The 16,444-nt window shown below is 40.1% G+C and overlaps 1 protein-coding gene across 1 annotated transcript; it reads left to right on the forward strand.

Moving 5' to 3' along the window:
* The first annotated feature begins 9,451 nt into the window (after positions 1-9,451).
* Positions 9,452-10,612, forward strand: ier3 (immediate early response 3). The gene has a single exon (XM_084054145.1). It carries the CDS (start codon positions 9,505-9,507, stop codon positions 10,138-10,140), a length of 636 nt encoding a protein of 211 aa, XP_083910271.1. The 5' UTR covers positions 9,452-9,504; the 3' UTR covers positions 10,141-10,612.
* Positions 10,613-16,444: the final 5,832 nt, after the last annotated feature.

Below are 16,444 nucleotides of genomic sequence, written 5' to 3' on the forward strand. Positions count from 1 at the left end.
AGAAATGTATATATTATATGTTGCAATATACGGTGGTTTCCATCCAATTGTATTTGGTTGCACCTGCAGAGTTTTAGCCTGGAATCCAGACTCATTCCCCCGTTTGACTTTTGGAAGTGGACAAAATCCAAAAGATGAAAGGCGCAATATATCTGGATTCCAGGCTATGGCTAGTGTAAGAGAGGCGTCCAAATAGTTTAAAATGTGTTAGTTCAGTTTTTGCTACCAAACAGTTACAGAGCCAAATAACTGGCAAAGTGGCCTTAAGTTGGGCCACTTTGAAAGGTCGAGGTGGAGTTGAGGTTTTGTCAAGAGGTGGACAGAGACAGGAACAGCACCTCAGGACGTCAAGGTGCACCTGTTCACATCAAGGTGCACCTGTGCACAACTGCAAATACCTCCGAACCTGTGTTTTGGTAGGTTCTTGAGGGTACTGTGGAGTGCAACATAAATAGAACCCTTAGGCTCATTTCAAGCCACTTTCAAGACAAGTGTGCTTGAAGTGAGCATAAGGGCTTCCCTTCGAACTCTTAAAGCAGCACTATGTAACTTTCCTCTTCTACCTCGCATTTGAACCCGGATTCCTGCGCAAGTGCTGACATTTGTACCATTGAGCTAAGAGTCAAACCGCCGGGGTCATTTGTTTATTTTTGGAACACAGTTCTTATTTGACGCGATTAAATACGTCTATGGGATTCAGAATGGGGGTCCTTTGATGCGATCTAAATGTCTCAATAGAAGATACAACCGCCCCAATTGTATAATATATTATATTATATTATATTATATTAAATATTATATTTATTTTGTATTACATACTCTACCATACAGATTGGACTAAATAAAAATGTATGCATTAAAAAAAAGTTACATAGTGAGGCTTAACCACCTTTACTGGAGTTGTTATCTTTGTTCTATGAAATGAACATTATCAGAGTAATGTGTGACTGAAACATTTTTAATCGTCAACTCTGTTCATTTTGGACTGCATTTTTGAAAGGAAATGAGAACAGAAAATGTGCTATCGTCTTTGCTCTTCAAGTTGTAGCATCTAGTTGTTGTGTATGTTATTGTTACATAAAGGTGCTGCACAGTAAGCTATATGTGTTAAATAGCTCTATATTCCCATAGTAATCATTATTATAGAGTGTTTGTTCAGTACCAGGGGTCTCCCCGTCACTCCAGCTGAACAGAAAATACATTTTCAGTTCGAGATTCAATTTCATCATATCATTTTATATTTCATATTTCATCAAACAGTGTAAAACTTCAGAGCATATTATGCATAACTGACTAGTCGCATAGTATCCATTTAACACAGTAGGTGAGCACTAGTGCATCCTCTTCATGATCATCATCATCATCATCCTCCTCCTACTCCTCATCACCACCACCGTCATCAGGCCCTTTCAAAGACAACTGGACTTCCTCTATTACCCCCAGGGTTTATTGTAAAAGGGAAAAAAGGGAAAACAAACCAAGCATGTGTGAGAGAAACACACGTAATTTTCCTGCTCTGCTGAGCAGTAGTAGGCTAACAGGCAGTGTAGGGTTGTTATTCCAGTATGACAGCCAAGTTACTCACGCCAAAGCTTGAGTTTATTTTTGGTCTGGATCGGGCTAGTTGTGAAAAGCAGCATGTTTATGGCCAGCTCACAGGATGAACCCATGCACCCTCTCTCCCCAACTCTGCCATAACAGGGATTGGGTGAGATTACCCATGTCCCTCCCCTTAGCGACTTTGCAGCAATCACAGTTCGAAAGGGAAGTGATGAAAGTGATGATGAAATAGGACAGAGCATACCTTTCTCTCCAAAGCAAGGGGCGCCTGTGCCCCTCTCTCAACATTTAACACTTTGCTAGCCAGGAGATACGTTTCAACCATCGTAGAAGTCCCTGATTGTATTTGCTCACTGCTCTGTTGCTGCAGTGTTAGCAATGTCTCAAATACAGGATTAATTACTGTATGCAAGACTACAGTATGCAATACTATTGCTGCTGAAGCACAACCAGCATGGCTACCACTGTACAAGTAATGAAGGATAGTACTGTAGTAATACTAATGTACAGTATGTGCACAGTAAATCAGAGTAAATGAGACACACACAAAGGCGGGGGCAGAGAAGTGGCATGAAAACGTACAGCTCAACACTAACAACTGGTTGAGCCACGTCTGCAGGGCAGGATTCTAATGCAAGATCGATTTTCCCATAAATAAAACAGAGCGAAATTTACTGTGGGGTATAGGTAAAGGAAGAGTGAGGTACAGGTACAGTTGCTGACCCCTGTCCATGTCCACTTGTACTACAACGGTCATTGTCTGAGACATGCTGTCTGGTTCCGCACGTAAGCTGGTTCGCATGGTGACGAGCCAGCTTAACCAACCAACGGGCACATTGATGAGAATTATCTCACAACAATGACCCATATCACATCATCACCGTAATGGCCCGGCTGCCTGGCAGCCATGTCATTATTTCAACCAATGGCAAGTGCCAGTACTGTATGTGTGAGTCCAGCATTCATTGGTATTGGCTAGAGTGCGGGTGTGAGCTTGGGTCACTCGAGACAGACATGCTTTTGTGCGTGTGTGTCCACTTCATCCTGGAAACAACTAATCAAACCAACGGCTGGCAGCCCGGACAGACATTTAAAGATGACTCTGTAGTTCAGGGTTTAGACAAGAATTACTGTAAAAGAAAGAGAAAAAAATGACACACACACACACGCAATTTGAGCACACATAATACTGGGGTTGAACTGACTGAGAGGAAACAAGCTTCCCAATTCCCTTTCCATAAGACTGGAAAAACACTGACCGTCAAAACAAGAGAAGCAACATATCAACATGACATTACGGAAGAAATTAAAAACTTCAAATACTCAACAGACTGCAGGAGGTTAGGTATGGTCACCTCAGTTACTGTTAAAGTCAGCCACTGCTCAGACATGGAATAATATGTTTGAGTCATTGCAATAGGCTAAGTACAATGGCTATCCTATTATGGAAAGGCTAATTTCAGACAAAAGGCACATACAAACAATACTGTGAAAAGAAAATATTGCAGCTAAATCAAACTATTGTAATAGGTACGGAGACAATTGCCTCAGCAAAAAAACAGAGGATAATGATTATCAATAATATTCTAGAACACTGTTCCCCAAACAGTGGGTCGGGACCCATAGGTGGGTCACAGACCAATCTTTATGGGTCGCTTTATCTTTTGTTTTCTACGTTTTGTTTTAATTATACTTTTTTTTTTTATCCCAAATTTAAAAATTTAAAAATTCAAACGTTTTTCAAAATAATTCCATTAAAAAGAAAAAATACATTATTAGAGGGGTGAAAATAGTAGACGACTTCACCCCTCTAGCCCCAAAATTAACAACAGGTCGCATCGCTTGTAGATCAGCTATTTTCACTAGTTTGGGTCCCGGGTAGACATCAAATTTCTCTTTTGGGTCTTGAGCTAAAAAGTTTGGGAACCACTGTTCTAGAGCACTGGATCCAGATAGCATTCTAGAACACTTGGCTAATTTATTTTTTGGGCTAGAGGGGTAAACTAATTTCCGTTCACCCAGGTTGGGCTGTGAGAGTGGTGAATCCCACAGATTCCCATATATGGCAATCAGTACTACAGTAGACCGCCTGCATTGCTCTGATGAATGTTGTGTCAAGATTCTCTCGCTGCTCTTTACATAACTACTACTAACCGCCAACCAACCAGACACACTGTCAAGGTTCCCAGCGCTGGGTGTTGGTTTGTGTGTGCTGTAAGTATGAATGTGGGCGGTTTAGTGTCTGTGTCTATACAGTGTAATCTTAGAGATGTGAGTGACACATACCCAGGGCATCCTTGGCGTGTGCTTGAGCAAACATCTCATACCTATAAGCCGGAAGGGAAACCAGCTCCAGGTTTCAGACTAACATGCCAATGACATTCCTGCTGCCACAGGCTAACTAAACACTGTGTGAAATAAAAGGAACATCCACACTCCCCAAAAATATGTGCTGCAGTTATTTTTTAATGTTCAGGAGAGGTAATTAAAAAAACAAAACAAAAATAGAAAGGAATGCAAAATATTGTAGTACACTGCCCACTGGTTCTGGTCACATTGTAAATTGTAACTGTATTATAGGAAACGGAAACAAGCCAAACAGATGATGAGAGAATCTGAATAATTTACAACACCTACCTATTTTTTTATTTCTGAAAACAAAAGGAAAAAGTATGATAAAAAAGAATAGTTGTACAGTATGGTGCAGAACTGTCCGTCAATCTAGAACAGAGGTTCTCAACCAGTGGGTTGTGAGCCTGTAGATCGGCTATTTTCACAACGTTTATCTGTGGAACCGTGTCAAACTAAATGTAATACCTCAACTCCTACAATTCCAAGTGCTTGTCAGGGTGGGGGGGGGGGTTCCCCAGTTCAAATATTATTATTTTGGGGGATCCCCAGTTCAAATGTGATCATTTTGGGGGGGTCCCCAGTTCAAGTATGATTACTTTGGGGGGTCGTGGCCTAAAGGTTGAGAACCACAGATGTAGAACAGTGTTTATCTCTGTGTATCTCTGCCCCCACAAAAGTAGACCAATAAAAGTGCAGCTCATGATGCCACGTGCATACAGTGAACCACACACGGCTCAGCTCACGCTGCTATAGCACCAATCACTGTGAGTGTATGCCCTGTTATAATTATTGGGGGTGTTTCAACCCCTGCATTTGCCCTGGAAATTATACACATGGCATGCTCTGCACTTTGCATTAATTTCACATTATTCCTATTTCATCAATAGTCAATATGAGATTCTACTGGCTTTGTAGGACTGAGGTTTAATTTGGACTGTCAATGTATATAGTGATTAAAGGTAAAATATGTAACTTTTAGCCTATTTTTATATGAATATAAATATTTTAGGCCTCATTTCCCTCTATCGGCTACTATATGATTGTGCCTGTGTGTTTCTTTGCATAAAGACACTATCTTGCTGTATTTTGATTTTGTTCCACTGTTAATGTTGACATTCATCCCTTGAAGGGATGCCTCTGTCTGTGAGGGGGGAGCTCGGCAGTAGCTCTTAATTGGTCCCTTTGAACTTCAAAGGGGTTGTGCACTGAGTTGATTGATTCGGCCATAAAAGTGTCAAACTCGTTCTGTACTCGTTAGTACTCTCTCTAATAAATTAAAGCATCAAAGACAGCTTACCTGTCTGATGTCTCTGAAAAGGGGGCGGGGGGGTGTTTGTACACACACACCCAGACCAGAAATGTTACATATTTTACCTCTAAAGTGATGGTTATTTAGCAATAATAATATATGTTGCCAAATTGGACAAAAGGTAATATTGGGAAAAGATATCACGGTCTCAATTCAGTGCTTGTTCACTTGTTACAGCTTCCAACATGTGTGTAAGTGATATTCTCAACTTGTAAACTTGGGGATCATGGACCTTGTGCAAGGCAAAGATGAAAGTGCATAGCACTTTTTATCACAAGAATAGGATTTGATGTGCATTTGTGCATTTGTCCAGCCATGATATACAATAGATTTAGCTTGCAATGACTATTACTTTAATATGGATCTGATTGTAGAGGTACAGGTATTAAGGGGAAAGTAACAGTACAATGAATAAATAGTGTTAGTTTCATAGGTGTAAGGGTGAAGATAGTGCTGGTGCTTCAGTGGGAGAAGAGCAGTTATACTGAGGCACTAACTCGAACTGCAAGGTAGGCCTGTAGGGATAATGGACCAACACACGTTATTGGAACCAGATAAACAATTGGGGGAGTGTGAGACTCTTGGTCTGAATTAGCGAGAGACTTAAGTTTTGATTTTAGCCTTTGATAAAGGTTACAGAAGAATAACTTGACCACGCCTACACTTTGTGTAAACACATGCTGTACTCTAGCATCTTGCTTTGTTGAGAGTTTTTATCCTCATCTTTAGAACAATATTTATGTTATTTAACATAACATTGACTATCCCACCGAGGCCGGAAAGGATGATTTCATGGCTATTGTCAGGCTAAGACTTGTTAAGACTTGCATAGAAATCAAATGACTGAAATGTTAAGCCCTTCCCTTGTGCATATTAACTCATATTTTGTCATAATGCCTTCAAGGATGCACTTTTCACTGGAAACCGGAAGGTCTGGAGCAATTTCACACAAACCACAAAGCAAAGTAATTTATACGATAAAATGTGTTGGCCGAATGGAAAGACGAGAAACAACTAACAGAAAAAACATCTCTTCAAATAAGCTTTCAAATTCAGTGTTTCGCAGTAACTTATTACTAAGTAATATATAACTATTATATTATTACTCTCTACAGTAACAAGTAGTGTAAGGGATTACAATTGCCAAAACATTAATAATGATATTACAGTTATGAATCCAATCCAAGTAATCATAACTTATATACTGTATCCCATCAGGTTTGACAGGCTGCAATGTGTGCAGTTTGGCTGATTGGTGACTCCTCCTGTGAGTTGAATCATTGTTCCGATGAAGTGAATTGAGTCAAGGAGCTGGCTAAACAGATTGTTTTATACATCACTTTTTTCGGGAAGGATGCGGACGTAGCTAAAGTAATATAACATAGTAATACAACAAGTAATGTAACTACTATAGCCTACTTTTGGATGCCAACAGTGGTATGTTCTAGGTTTTTTTCGGAGGGCATACGATAATCATTCCCTGCACGACATGCACGTGGTCGTGGTCATACGCTTGTGCGTGGTCAATGGATGAAATGGTTAGTAGAGGGCATATGCTTTTTTTTAAAGTGCACGTCATACAACGTATATAGCCTAACACGGTAGAACAGTGGTTATCAACCAGTGGTCCTTGAGGGGGTACCAGGGGGTCCCCAGCAAAATGTGTTAACATAGCATCACAATCATTTTAACCACTTAGCTTTGGCTATTCAATTTATTTATTTTTTATCTTGAAAATGTGTGCATATCTTTGAATATATATATTTTTTAAAGCGAACATTTTTAACTCAAATCTTTGCTTCTGGGGGTCCCTGACACAACATTTTCTGATGGGGGTCCGTGGCCAAATGTATATCAATTTAGGGGTCCTTGGCATGAAAAAGGTTGAATACCACTGTGGTAGAACACACCACTGGATGCCATTGCCAAGTAATATTAAAGCTTGACTATGTAAGATTTCTGGTCTGTGTCTGTACAAACACACTCCCCCCCCTCCTCCCCCCTCTGGCAGACATCCAAGTGATGGCTGTCTTTGGTGCATTCACTGATTAGAGAGAGCACTAACGAGCACATAACGAGTTTGACACTTTTACGGCCCAATCAATCAACTCAGTGCACAACCCCTCTGAGGTTCAAAGGGATCAATTAATAGCCTCCCCCCACACACACAGACAGAGGCATCCCTGAATGAATGTCAACATAAACAGTGGAATAAAACCAAGATACAGCCAGAGGAATGTGTATTCCTGCAGGGAAACACACAATAGTGTAGTGGCTCATAGAAGGAAATGATAATGATGGCTAAAATAGTTTTATATATCTATAAATAAAATAGGCTAAAAGTTACACAGTATACCTATAAGTAAAGTAGGCTATACTTTATAAAACAGTATAAATAAAGAGTAATGTATTATAGGCCTTCCTCCTGAATAACTTGCCCGACACTATAGGATATGCAATATATAACCACCAGAGAGTGAGATGAGAAACCCAGCCAATTAATTTGTCTTGTCTGTTCAAGCCTGCTCTCACTTTCTGCCACTGCCTGTTTCTCTGGCACTCTCTCCCTTATCTTTCTGTTTCTGTGTCTGTTTTATGAACCTATCAGTCTTTTACGCATGCGCGCGTGCACACACACACACACACACACACACACACACACACACACACACACACACACACACACACACACACACACACACACACACACACACACACACACACACACACACACACTCAGGGGTGCATTATCTTTCATCTCACTTTTTGTTCGTCATACAGTACATCACCATATTTAAGTAGGCTATCATTTCCATCATTTTTAGGAAGTATATTTCTTATATGCATTAGCCTAATTCGTGTGCAAAGCTGGTGAAATTCTGATGATTTATCTGTATACTGTGCCTACCACTTGTTAAATGTAATAATGACATTTAATAATGAAAATATTAATTATCCAATAAACCTGCTATAACCACAAACTGTACTGTGCAGGATCATTTAAGTCAATGTCTAATCAACTCATATGATTCAATTTAATTTAATTTCACATATGATATGATGATCTGTTCCCTAATCAAATCCAGAGTTATGTTTACAGATTATGTATTAGTATTATCACTATCCTAATACCACAACAAATTCCTATTATGTTTATTGTAATGAATAATAATTGATTGTCAATCCATTACAAATTGTATGGAAAGAAATATAATTTGATTAATTCTAACAATACTTTTTAATTAATAGTCTATTTGTATTTAATTCTCATAATGTAGCTGACTCAAATCTCAGTCTATCATGGGAAATACTAGACTAGATCTTCATCCTGTCTAGCTGGCCTGGAGGTGGAGGATGAAGTCATGTCTTTAGAAATAATGTATTTTAATGTACTTTTCATCGTTGAGCAATGCTGCGTTGGCGCACTGTACCAGGGGGTCCCCAGCAAAATGTGTTAACATAGCATCACAATCATTTTAACCACTTAGCTTTGGCTATTCAATTTATTTATTTTTTATCTTGAAAATGTGTGCATATCTTTGAATATATATATATTTTTAAAGCGAACATTTTTAACTCAAATCTTTGCTTCTGGGGGTCCCTGACACAACATTTTCTGATGGGGGTCCGTGGCCAAATGTATATCAATTTAGGGGTCCTTGGCATGAAAAAGGTTGAATACCACTGTGGTAGAACACACCACTGGATGCCATTGCCAAGTAATATTAAAGCTTGACTATGTAAGATTAATTTCACATATGATATGATGATCTGTTCCCTAATCAAATCCAGAGTTATGTTTACAGATTATGTATTAGTATTATCACTATCCTAATACCATAACAAATTCCTATTATGTTTATTGTAATGAATAATAATTGATTGTCAATCCATTACAAATTGTATGGAAAGAAATATAATTTGATTAATTCTAACAATACTTTTTAATTAATAGTCTATTTGTATTTAATTCTCATAATGTAGCTGACTCAAATCTCAGTCTATCATGGGAAATACTAGACTAGATCTTCATCCTGTCTAGCTGGCCTGGAGGTGGAGGATGAAGTCATGTCTTTAGAAATAATGTATTTTAATGTACTTTTCATCGTTGAGCAATGCTGCGTTGGCGCACTGTCAGGGAGTGGCTAACCAACCATAGGGGCGTACCTAAAAACTTTAAACTAGATATAAACCTTGGTCTCGCTCCGACAGATTCAGAAACCAACTGAACAAACACAGCGACAAGAAAAAGACAAAAGAAACTCGAACAAAACTACTACAAAATGTACTCGAGATCAAACAGCGTGACTCTGTCTATTCAGACGAACCAGGCAGAAAGCTTCGCCGTACCCAGAATGATGGCGACGCGGAGTAAAGAGCCAGAGATCTTCACCTTCGAGCGGATACCAGCTCAGGCGACCGCCGCGCGCTCCTACGCTCCTATCCGGCCGAGGAAGCGCTGCACCCGGGTGATGTACCCCGCTAAGGTCCGCATGCACCTGCCACCCGTCGAGAAGAGCCCCGTCAAGCGCTGGCTGCTCGTCCTGTGCCTGGTGGTGCTCTGGCAGATCTACACCGAGGAGCCCTGCCTCGACACGCCGGTGGCTAGTGGCGACAGCCCGGCGAGCGAGTACCAGGTTCTCCCCTTCCAGTCTGCAGAGGAACAAGTGCGGCATCTAACTGATGATGCCGGCGCTTCTTCCGAGGGTCTTCTTCCAGTCCCATCATCATCACCGAACTGTGACGATCATCTGTCCAGTCTCAGCTCGTCATCATGGGACCAGATTCTGATCAACACCACCTGCCCCAGTCCCAGCCTGGAGACGGAGATGAGCCGCATGTACAAGCAGAGTACCCGCAACGGCTACGTGGTGGCCCTCCTGGTCTATCACAGACTGGGCAGCGATAGCAGTAACTAAAGGGACTGGTACTGAAGAACCGAGCTGAATTTGTGGACTGGACTGTCCTGAGGACAGTGTCCTCCTCCGGACTGAAGTACGGAGTGGAGCTGCTCTCCGTGCCCGGCGTCCCATGGGGAAACGAGCTGCATGTCGAGAGTCTCAAGACATGTTTACTAGCTCACCATGGGTGTGGAAAGAACACTTGAAGGACTGAACTGAACTGAACCGAATGCATATTTACTACTTGCAACGGAGTGAAACTTGAAAAGAAGAAACTGTAAAAACTTGAATTTTATGTTTGTGTGCTCACAAATAGAAGTAGAAATTTGTCCTCAGGCAAATAGCAAACTGTACTTTTTAGAACTCACACAGCATAGTCGAACTTGAAACTGACACAATTGTTTGTTGATCATGAAGAATATTGTATTTATTTATTCAATTATTTGTTATTTATTTTATTTAATGAAATAAAAATATCTCTAAAATGAAATTCATGTTTTCTGCCTTTTCATATAACTGTGCAATTAATCAGGGATGGTATTATTGTAGCCTACATATTTGGCTAAGTAGACCCAGTTACCAATCAGTGGGCAGTTGTTAATATCTTGCATCTGTTTATAATCTCAATTAGGCCTATATGACTGATAGAAATTTGATGACAAAAGAAGAAACATTTTATAAATAGGAACAACTGCTCCCTCCAAGTGATGGCAAGGACAAAGCTAGAATAATTAATAATAATAATAATAATAAAAATACATAATTTTAAGGATAACGGTATAAGCCTTTTTTTTAAAGGATGACAACATTTTTACAGACTGAAAATCCTAGGCATATTATGGTTACTTCATATATCGCAGCTGGGCTCTGGGATCAATCTTTGCATAGAGGAGAGGATGAGTAACTAATTGCAACTGGACAAGTCTTAAACCTTCCCTGGGGCTTTTGTGACTCCTTTTGTTATTTTAATGATTAATATTCATCATGTTTAGACATGATCCTTGTTCATACACACACATTATCTCATGGTTTATCAATGCATTACCTCAAACTAAACATTGCACATCAATGAATGTGAGAGGGGCATGTAGAAAGAACATTATGCATATGTGAGTAACCCCCATCCGCTATGTTAGAGCAGTGGTTCTCAACCTTTTCAGGCCGCGACCCCCCAAAAAAATCACATTTGAACTGGGGACCCCCTAACCTTGCGTCACCAGGCTTTCCACCTTGGAGCATAGGCCTCGGGGGAAAGCCTGGTATTCGTTCTAAAACTAGTCTCACGTGGCCAGACAATTTTCAAATGTACAGTCTGGGACTCGGAAGCTCTGATCATGATTAAAATATAAACCGGATGTGAAGCCTCCTCACCACTTCCATTTCGTCTTTACAGTCGCGCAAATTTACCCTAATATAAATCAAAATCCTAGTATATTTAGCCTGCTGCTTAGCAGAAATGGAAATTAAAAAACAAAATGTAAAGATATTTTAAAATATATTTTCGTGAACGGAAGTGCCAGTTTCCTCTCTCGGATTTCGGGAGGTAAGGTGTAGTTCCAGACTCTATATAGCGTTCGGAGATTGTGGAATAGTTGTCTGGCTACGCGAGACTATTCTAAAACTAGCCGTGTGATCTGGTTTAGAAAAAAGGAAAGAAATAATTTTGGTTCCGGTGGTTGGTTCCTGTTGGCGTTGCATTGTTTTTGTGCGCCACACAATACGAATCAATATTGTTTAGTCTCGCTAGTCGCGCTACGAGCTAGAATAAAAGATGGACATACCAAACCATTATTATAACTAAAGAAACGAAACGATTATACCAAACTAAACAAGTATTAAACTAGGGGAATCATTTTGGAGGATGGCACCGGTGGTTCCGGTCATTGTTTCCGGCCACCTATTTCCGCTCCGACCGGATCATAAACCCGAAAATGGTATTGATCCCAGGCTAGGGACCCCCCACCATGACAAGCACTTGGCATTGTAGTCGTTCTGGCATTACATTTTGTTTGACTCGGTTCCACCATATTTCACAATTTGGCCAATGTTTGACAATTTTTATTGTAGGCTATAGTTTGTTGATTACTTTTGACGCAGTAATAGTCTTTTTTTTCAGTATTAAAACTACTGTATGTTGGTTTGTTTACTGTTGAGTGAGAAAACAAAGTGGCTAATCATCAGGTTGAGAACCACTGTGTTAGAGAGATGAAACCCCTATCACATGAACAGAAAAAAAGGATAAAATCATTTGTTGGAATGTTCAGTAAAGGGGGGCCCATAAAAATAAAAGATTCCAAGGCACTCTTCTCAATTAAATATTTATTCATTATAGCTTTAGATTAATTAGTAATAATCTTCAGGGAAAGAAGGCCATGTTCTTTTAGCCTTAATGTCTTCCTGTACCACGTGCTGTTTACATTTCTAACTAATAAAGTATTCAATAGATCAAAATGGGCCGAAGCATGTGTGCTCAAAGATAAACTAGCCTGTTTTATAAAGCTTTTTTTACATTGGGAAGAGTGCCGTGCAATCTTTTTTTCCCATCATATGACCTCAGGGCTTTTGGGGATGCCGTTCGAGGCGGAAGTTTATGTTTGGGTAACCATGACACCAGTTTATGAGCCTTCATCACTACATGAACATGGTGATTCCGGAAAAGATGACAAGGGAGATCCTCTGTCATGCCGACACAGTAACATTTCAGGTTTCGGAGGTGCAAAATAGCGGATGGGGGTGGTGGGTGTGTGGGTGGATGTCTGTGTGTGTATGAAGGAATGAAGGAACGCAAGCACATAAATATTACATAAGAGATTAAGGTATTGTCACAGACATGTGTATACATGTACTGTATGTATGTAATATGGGTGATATCATAGCCAACATACTACAGCTACTCATTTGTTAAAGGTAGGGTAAGTGATATTTTTTGGTTAAAACAAAAAGTATTTTGTTAAAAGGTTAAAGTATTATATTCTGATAGTAATCATTGCTATAGAGTGTTTGTTCAGTAACAGGAGTCTCCCTGTCTCTCCAGCTCTTTAATAAACAGAAAATACATTTTTCGGTAGGTGTCAAAATCTCAGCCAATCAGGAGAAAGTACCCATTTTTAAGCTTAATTTGTATAGTGTTCCAGTTCCAATTTTGTCTGCTCATTTCTTAGTGTCATCACTTCCAATTTCACTTGTTTAATCTGTATCCTGATTGAGCTCTCTGTCCTGGTTGGATAAAATTGGAAATGAAACTGAAAGTGAAACGAAAATGCATTTTCTGTTTAATAAAGAGCTGGAGAGACAAGGAGACTCCTAATACTGAACAAACACTCTATAGCAATGAGTACTATCAGAATATAGAGCTATTTAACACTTATTTTAACCAAAGCAAATCACTTACCCTACCTTTAAGTAAGATCAGGGTTGCTATGTGCATATCAACCTAATTCTAATTAATTTAAATAACGTTATTGAACGACCTTTGGACTTAGATAAATGGAACTCAAACAGATGTAGAATGTAAGCTTGAGTCATCCAAAAAGACAAAAATGTATCCAAAGCACTCTTCTTTAAGTTTGAAAAGCTTTAATATCAGGTGAGTTTGTAATTGAACAGTTTCAACAGACAAGACTAATTGTATTGGCTACATCCCCACAAAACAACACAATTAAATACAATACACTACGCACACATGCACACACGCATGCACACACTTTGTCCATCTGACTGTATCAGCTATGTAAGTGTATAGAATCTCAATGCAATTTAATCATTGTACAGAATCATTGTACAATCTGATATATGGCTTTTAATATACAAACATGTGTGGGTGCCTGGTGGCCTGGCTCCCTGACTCCCAAAAAGAAGAAACCTCTTGATTTTGTTGACCCCATGACCTTTCCTCTTGCCCCACTATCAGGCTGGACTTTCAATATCTCAATAGATATTGCTGGATTGCTACAAAAAATGGTGTTGTGGTGGATATACACACACAGGACAGTTATGATTCACAATGTTTACAATAGTTTACTTGGCTCTTCAAAGAGGAATACATCTCTGTCGTTTCTCTGCCTGCACTCCTACAGTGTACACATTCAGGCTCCCAAGAGGAACACACCTTTTCATTTTGGTGGCCCCATTCACTTTCCTTTATTCCCACCATCAGCCAAACATTCCAATTAGCAAACTACTGAGATTTGTCCTTGCATTGTTGTTGTGAGGGTTTTTCTCAAAGATAGCGAACTGCAGCTGTGATTGTCCACATCCACATTCCTGTATGAGTGTTATTTTATATTGCTGTATCCAGGGGTTATGGTACTGTGTGGTTAAGATACCGTGTGTCTACCTACCATGGGGCTATATACTGTATACTATATCTGTTTGTGTGACATCGTTCAACCTTCTTTGGCCTTGTAACCGGAAGCTGTGGCTTCACACACACACACACACACACACACACACACACACACACACACACACACACACACACACACACACACACACACACACACACACACACACACACACACACACACACACCATCTCCCACACACTGAATCTTGCCATGTAAATACTGCAGTCAGCTTCCTCCTGACGTGACAGAGCCATTATTTACAAGCATTTATTTGAAACACTATCCACATAATCTGCTCTCTAGTAAACGACACACCGTTATATGGATACACTTACACCCACACTACACTCACATGCACAGACACTTGTACAAACTTGTTTAAACTAAGTCATGGTGCGTCAGGAGCTCTCACGCTCTTATCCAGGGTGACCTTCAAGAAGCGTAAACACAGGATAATGTTTCTATACCTGCATTAGCATTACAAGCACTCAGCAGTACAGAGAATGATTAGGCTGTTTAAGGGAGAGATAAGAAATGAGTTTTGGCCTTCAGCATTGCATAGTCGCATGTAACTGCTTTTAATTTTATAATTCTATTGTAATTCTGGAATCATAAAATCCCTCTGAATTAGTTTCAGCTGAATTAAAGTGATTGTACTTACCATCTGTCACCCACGTTTTGCATGGGAATAGGCGTATGTTGCTTAGGAATACTGTTCACCGAAGCAGTCTAACTGTACATGTATATTAACCTAAACCCGGTATATTTCGTTGATTGGGGTCCCCCGGGGGTCTGCACTAGGCCAGTGGTTCTCAACCTGTGGGTCGGGACCCGCAGAGGGTCCCCACATGATTTTGGGAGGGTCCCCAGATGATAGTGAAGTGACAATTTAAGGACCTTTTTAATACCTAAAACAAATAACAAACAAGAAAAAGACCATTACTGCATCAAAAGTAAGCAACAAACTATTCTATAAAAACTGGTCAAACATTGGCCAAATTGTCAAATAACAATTCCTTGCTTGTGAGGGGGGGACCCAGTTCAAATGTTCAAAAGAGGAGCAGTGGACATGTCAAAGTCCATCCATACCACACAGTAAAGACATAGTATAGTTTCAAACACAGTTTTTTGTTTCCCCAATATGCCCGCCCCCCCTGCACCCCTCTCCCTCTCCTCTCCTGCCTTTCTCTGTCCCTCAGTTTCAGAAAGCATTCCAGTGACTCAGGCCAACAGTCTGAGTCACTGTTGGCCGGAAGCATGGACCAGTTCATATACAGAATGGTGAGAATGGGAAGGGATTTTATAGAAATTCTGCAGAAAAACATATTGTCTGATCTTACATCAGGACAGGAGGGTGTGTTATGGAGTTAAGATAATCCATGAATTGTGTGGAGGAGGGAAGTGTTTGTTTGTTTGTTTGTTTGTGTGTGAAGGTATACAGTATGTGTGAGTTTGCGTGTGTGGTATATAATGTGTGTAAAAGGAGAAATAGTAAATGTGAGGTCCCAGAACTGTGCCATGTACAGTAGCAAGACGCAAGAGTCACAGTTTCACAGATTCAATAGATTATTATCAATGATAATCTCGTTCTCAAACATCTGGTCACATGCACAGTCATATAACTTTGGTTACGTGATTATGTGTGATCTAAGATACAGCAATGCGTGACGTACAGTAGTTGTAAAAGCTACAGTAAATGACTAGGGAAAACCCACATTAGAGACTGTCATGACTTCCTTTGAAAATGACTGGTTTGGCATACAGGTGGTGCATGGTACTTAGGGATTCCTCCACCACGTGGTTCTGTTGGTGCACTAGCAACTCCTACAGGTTGGTCGGGGCACCTGTTCAACAGGGAACAGAACTGGGAGGGATAGCGCGTTCCTCCGTATGAGTTACGTATGGTGTAACTGATCACGAAAAGAAGAGGCTGGGGACTCCATGCGTATTGGAGGAGACATGGTTGTCTACACATAC

Source organism: Gymnoscopelus microlampas, assembly GCF_963454915.1.
Source record: "Gymnoscopelus microlampas genome assembly, chromosome: 4".
Classification (NCBI taxonomy): domain Eukaryota; kingdom Metazoa; phylum Chordata; class Actinopteri; order Myctophiformes; family Myctophidae; genus Gymnoscopelus; species Gymnoscopelus microlampas.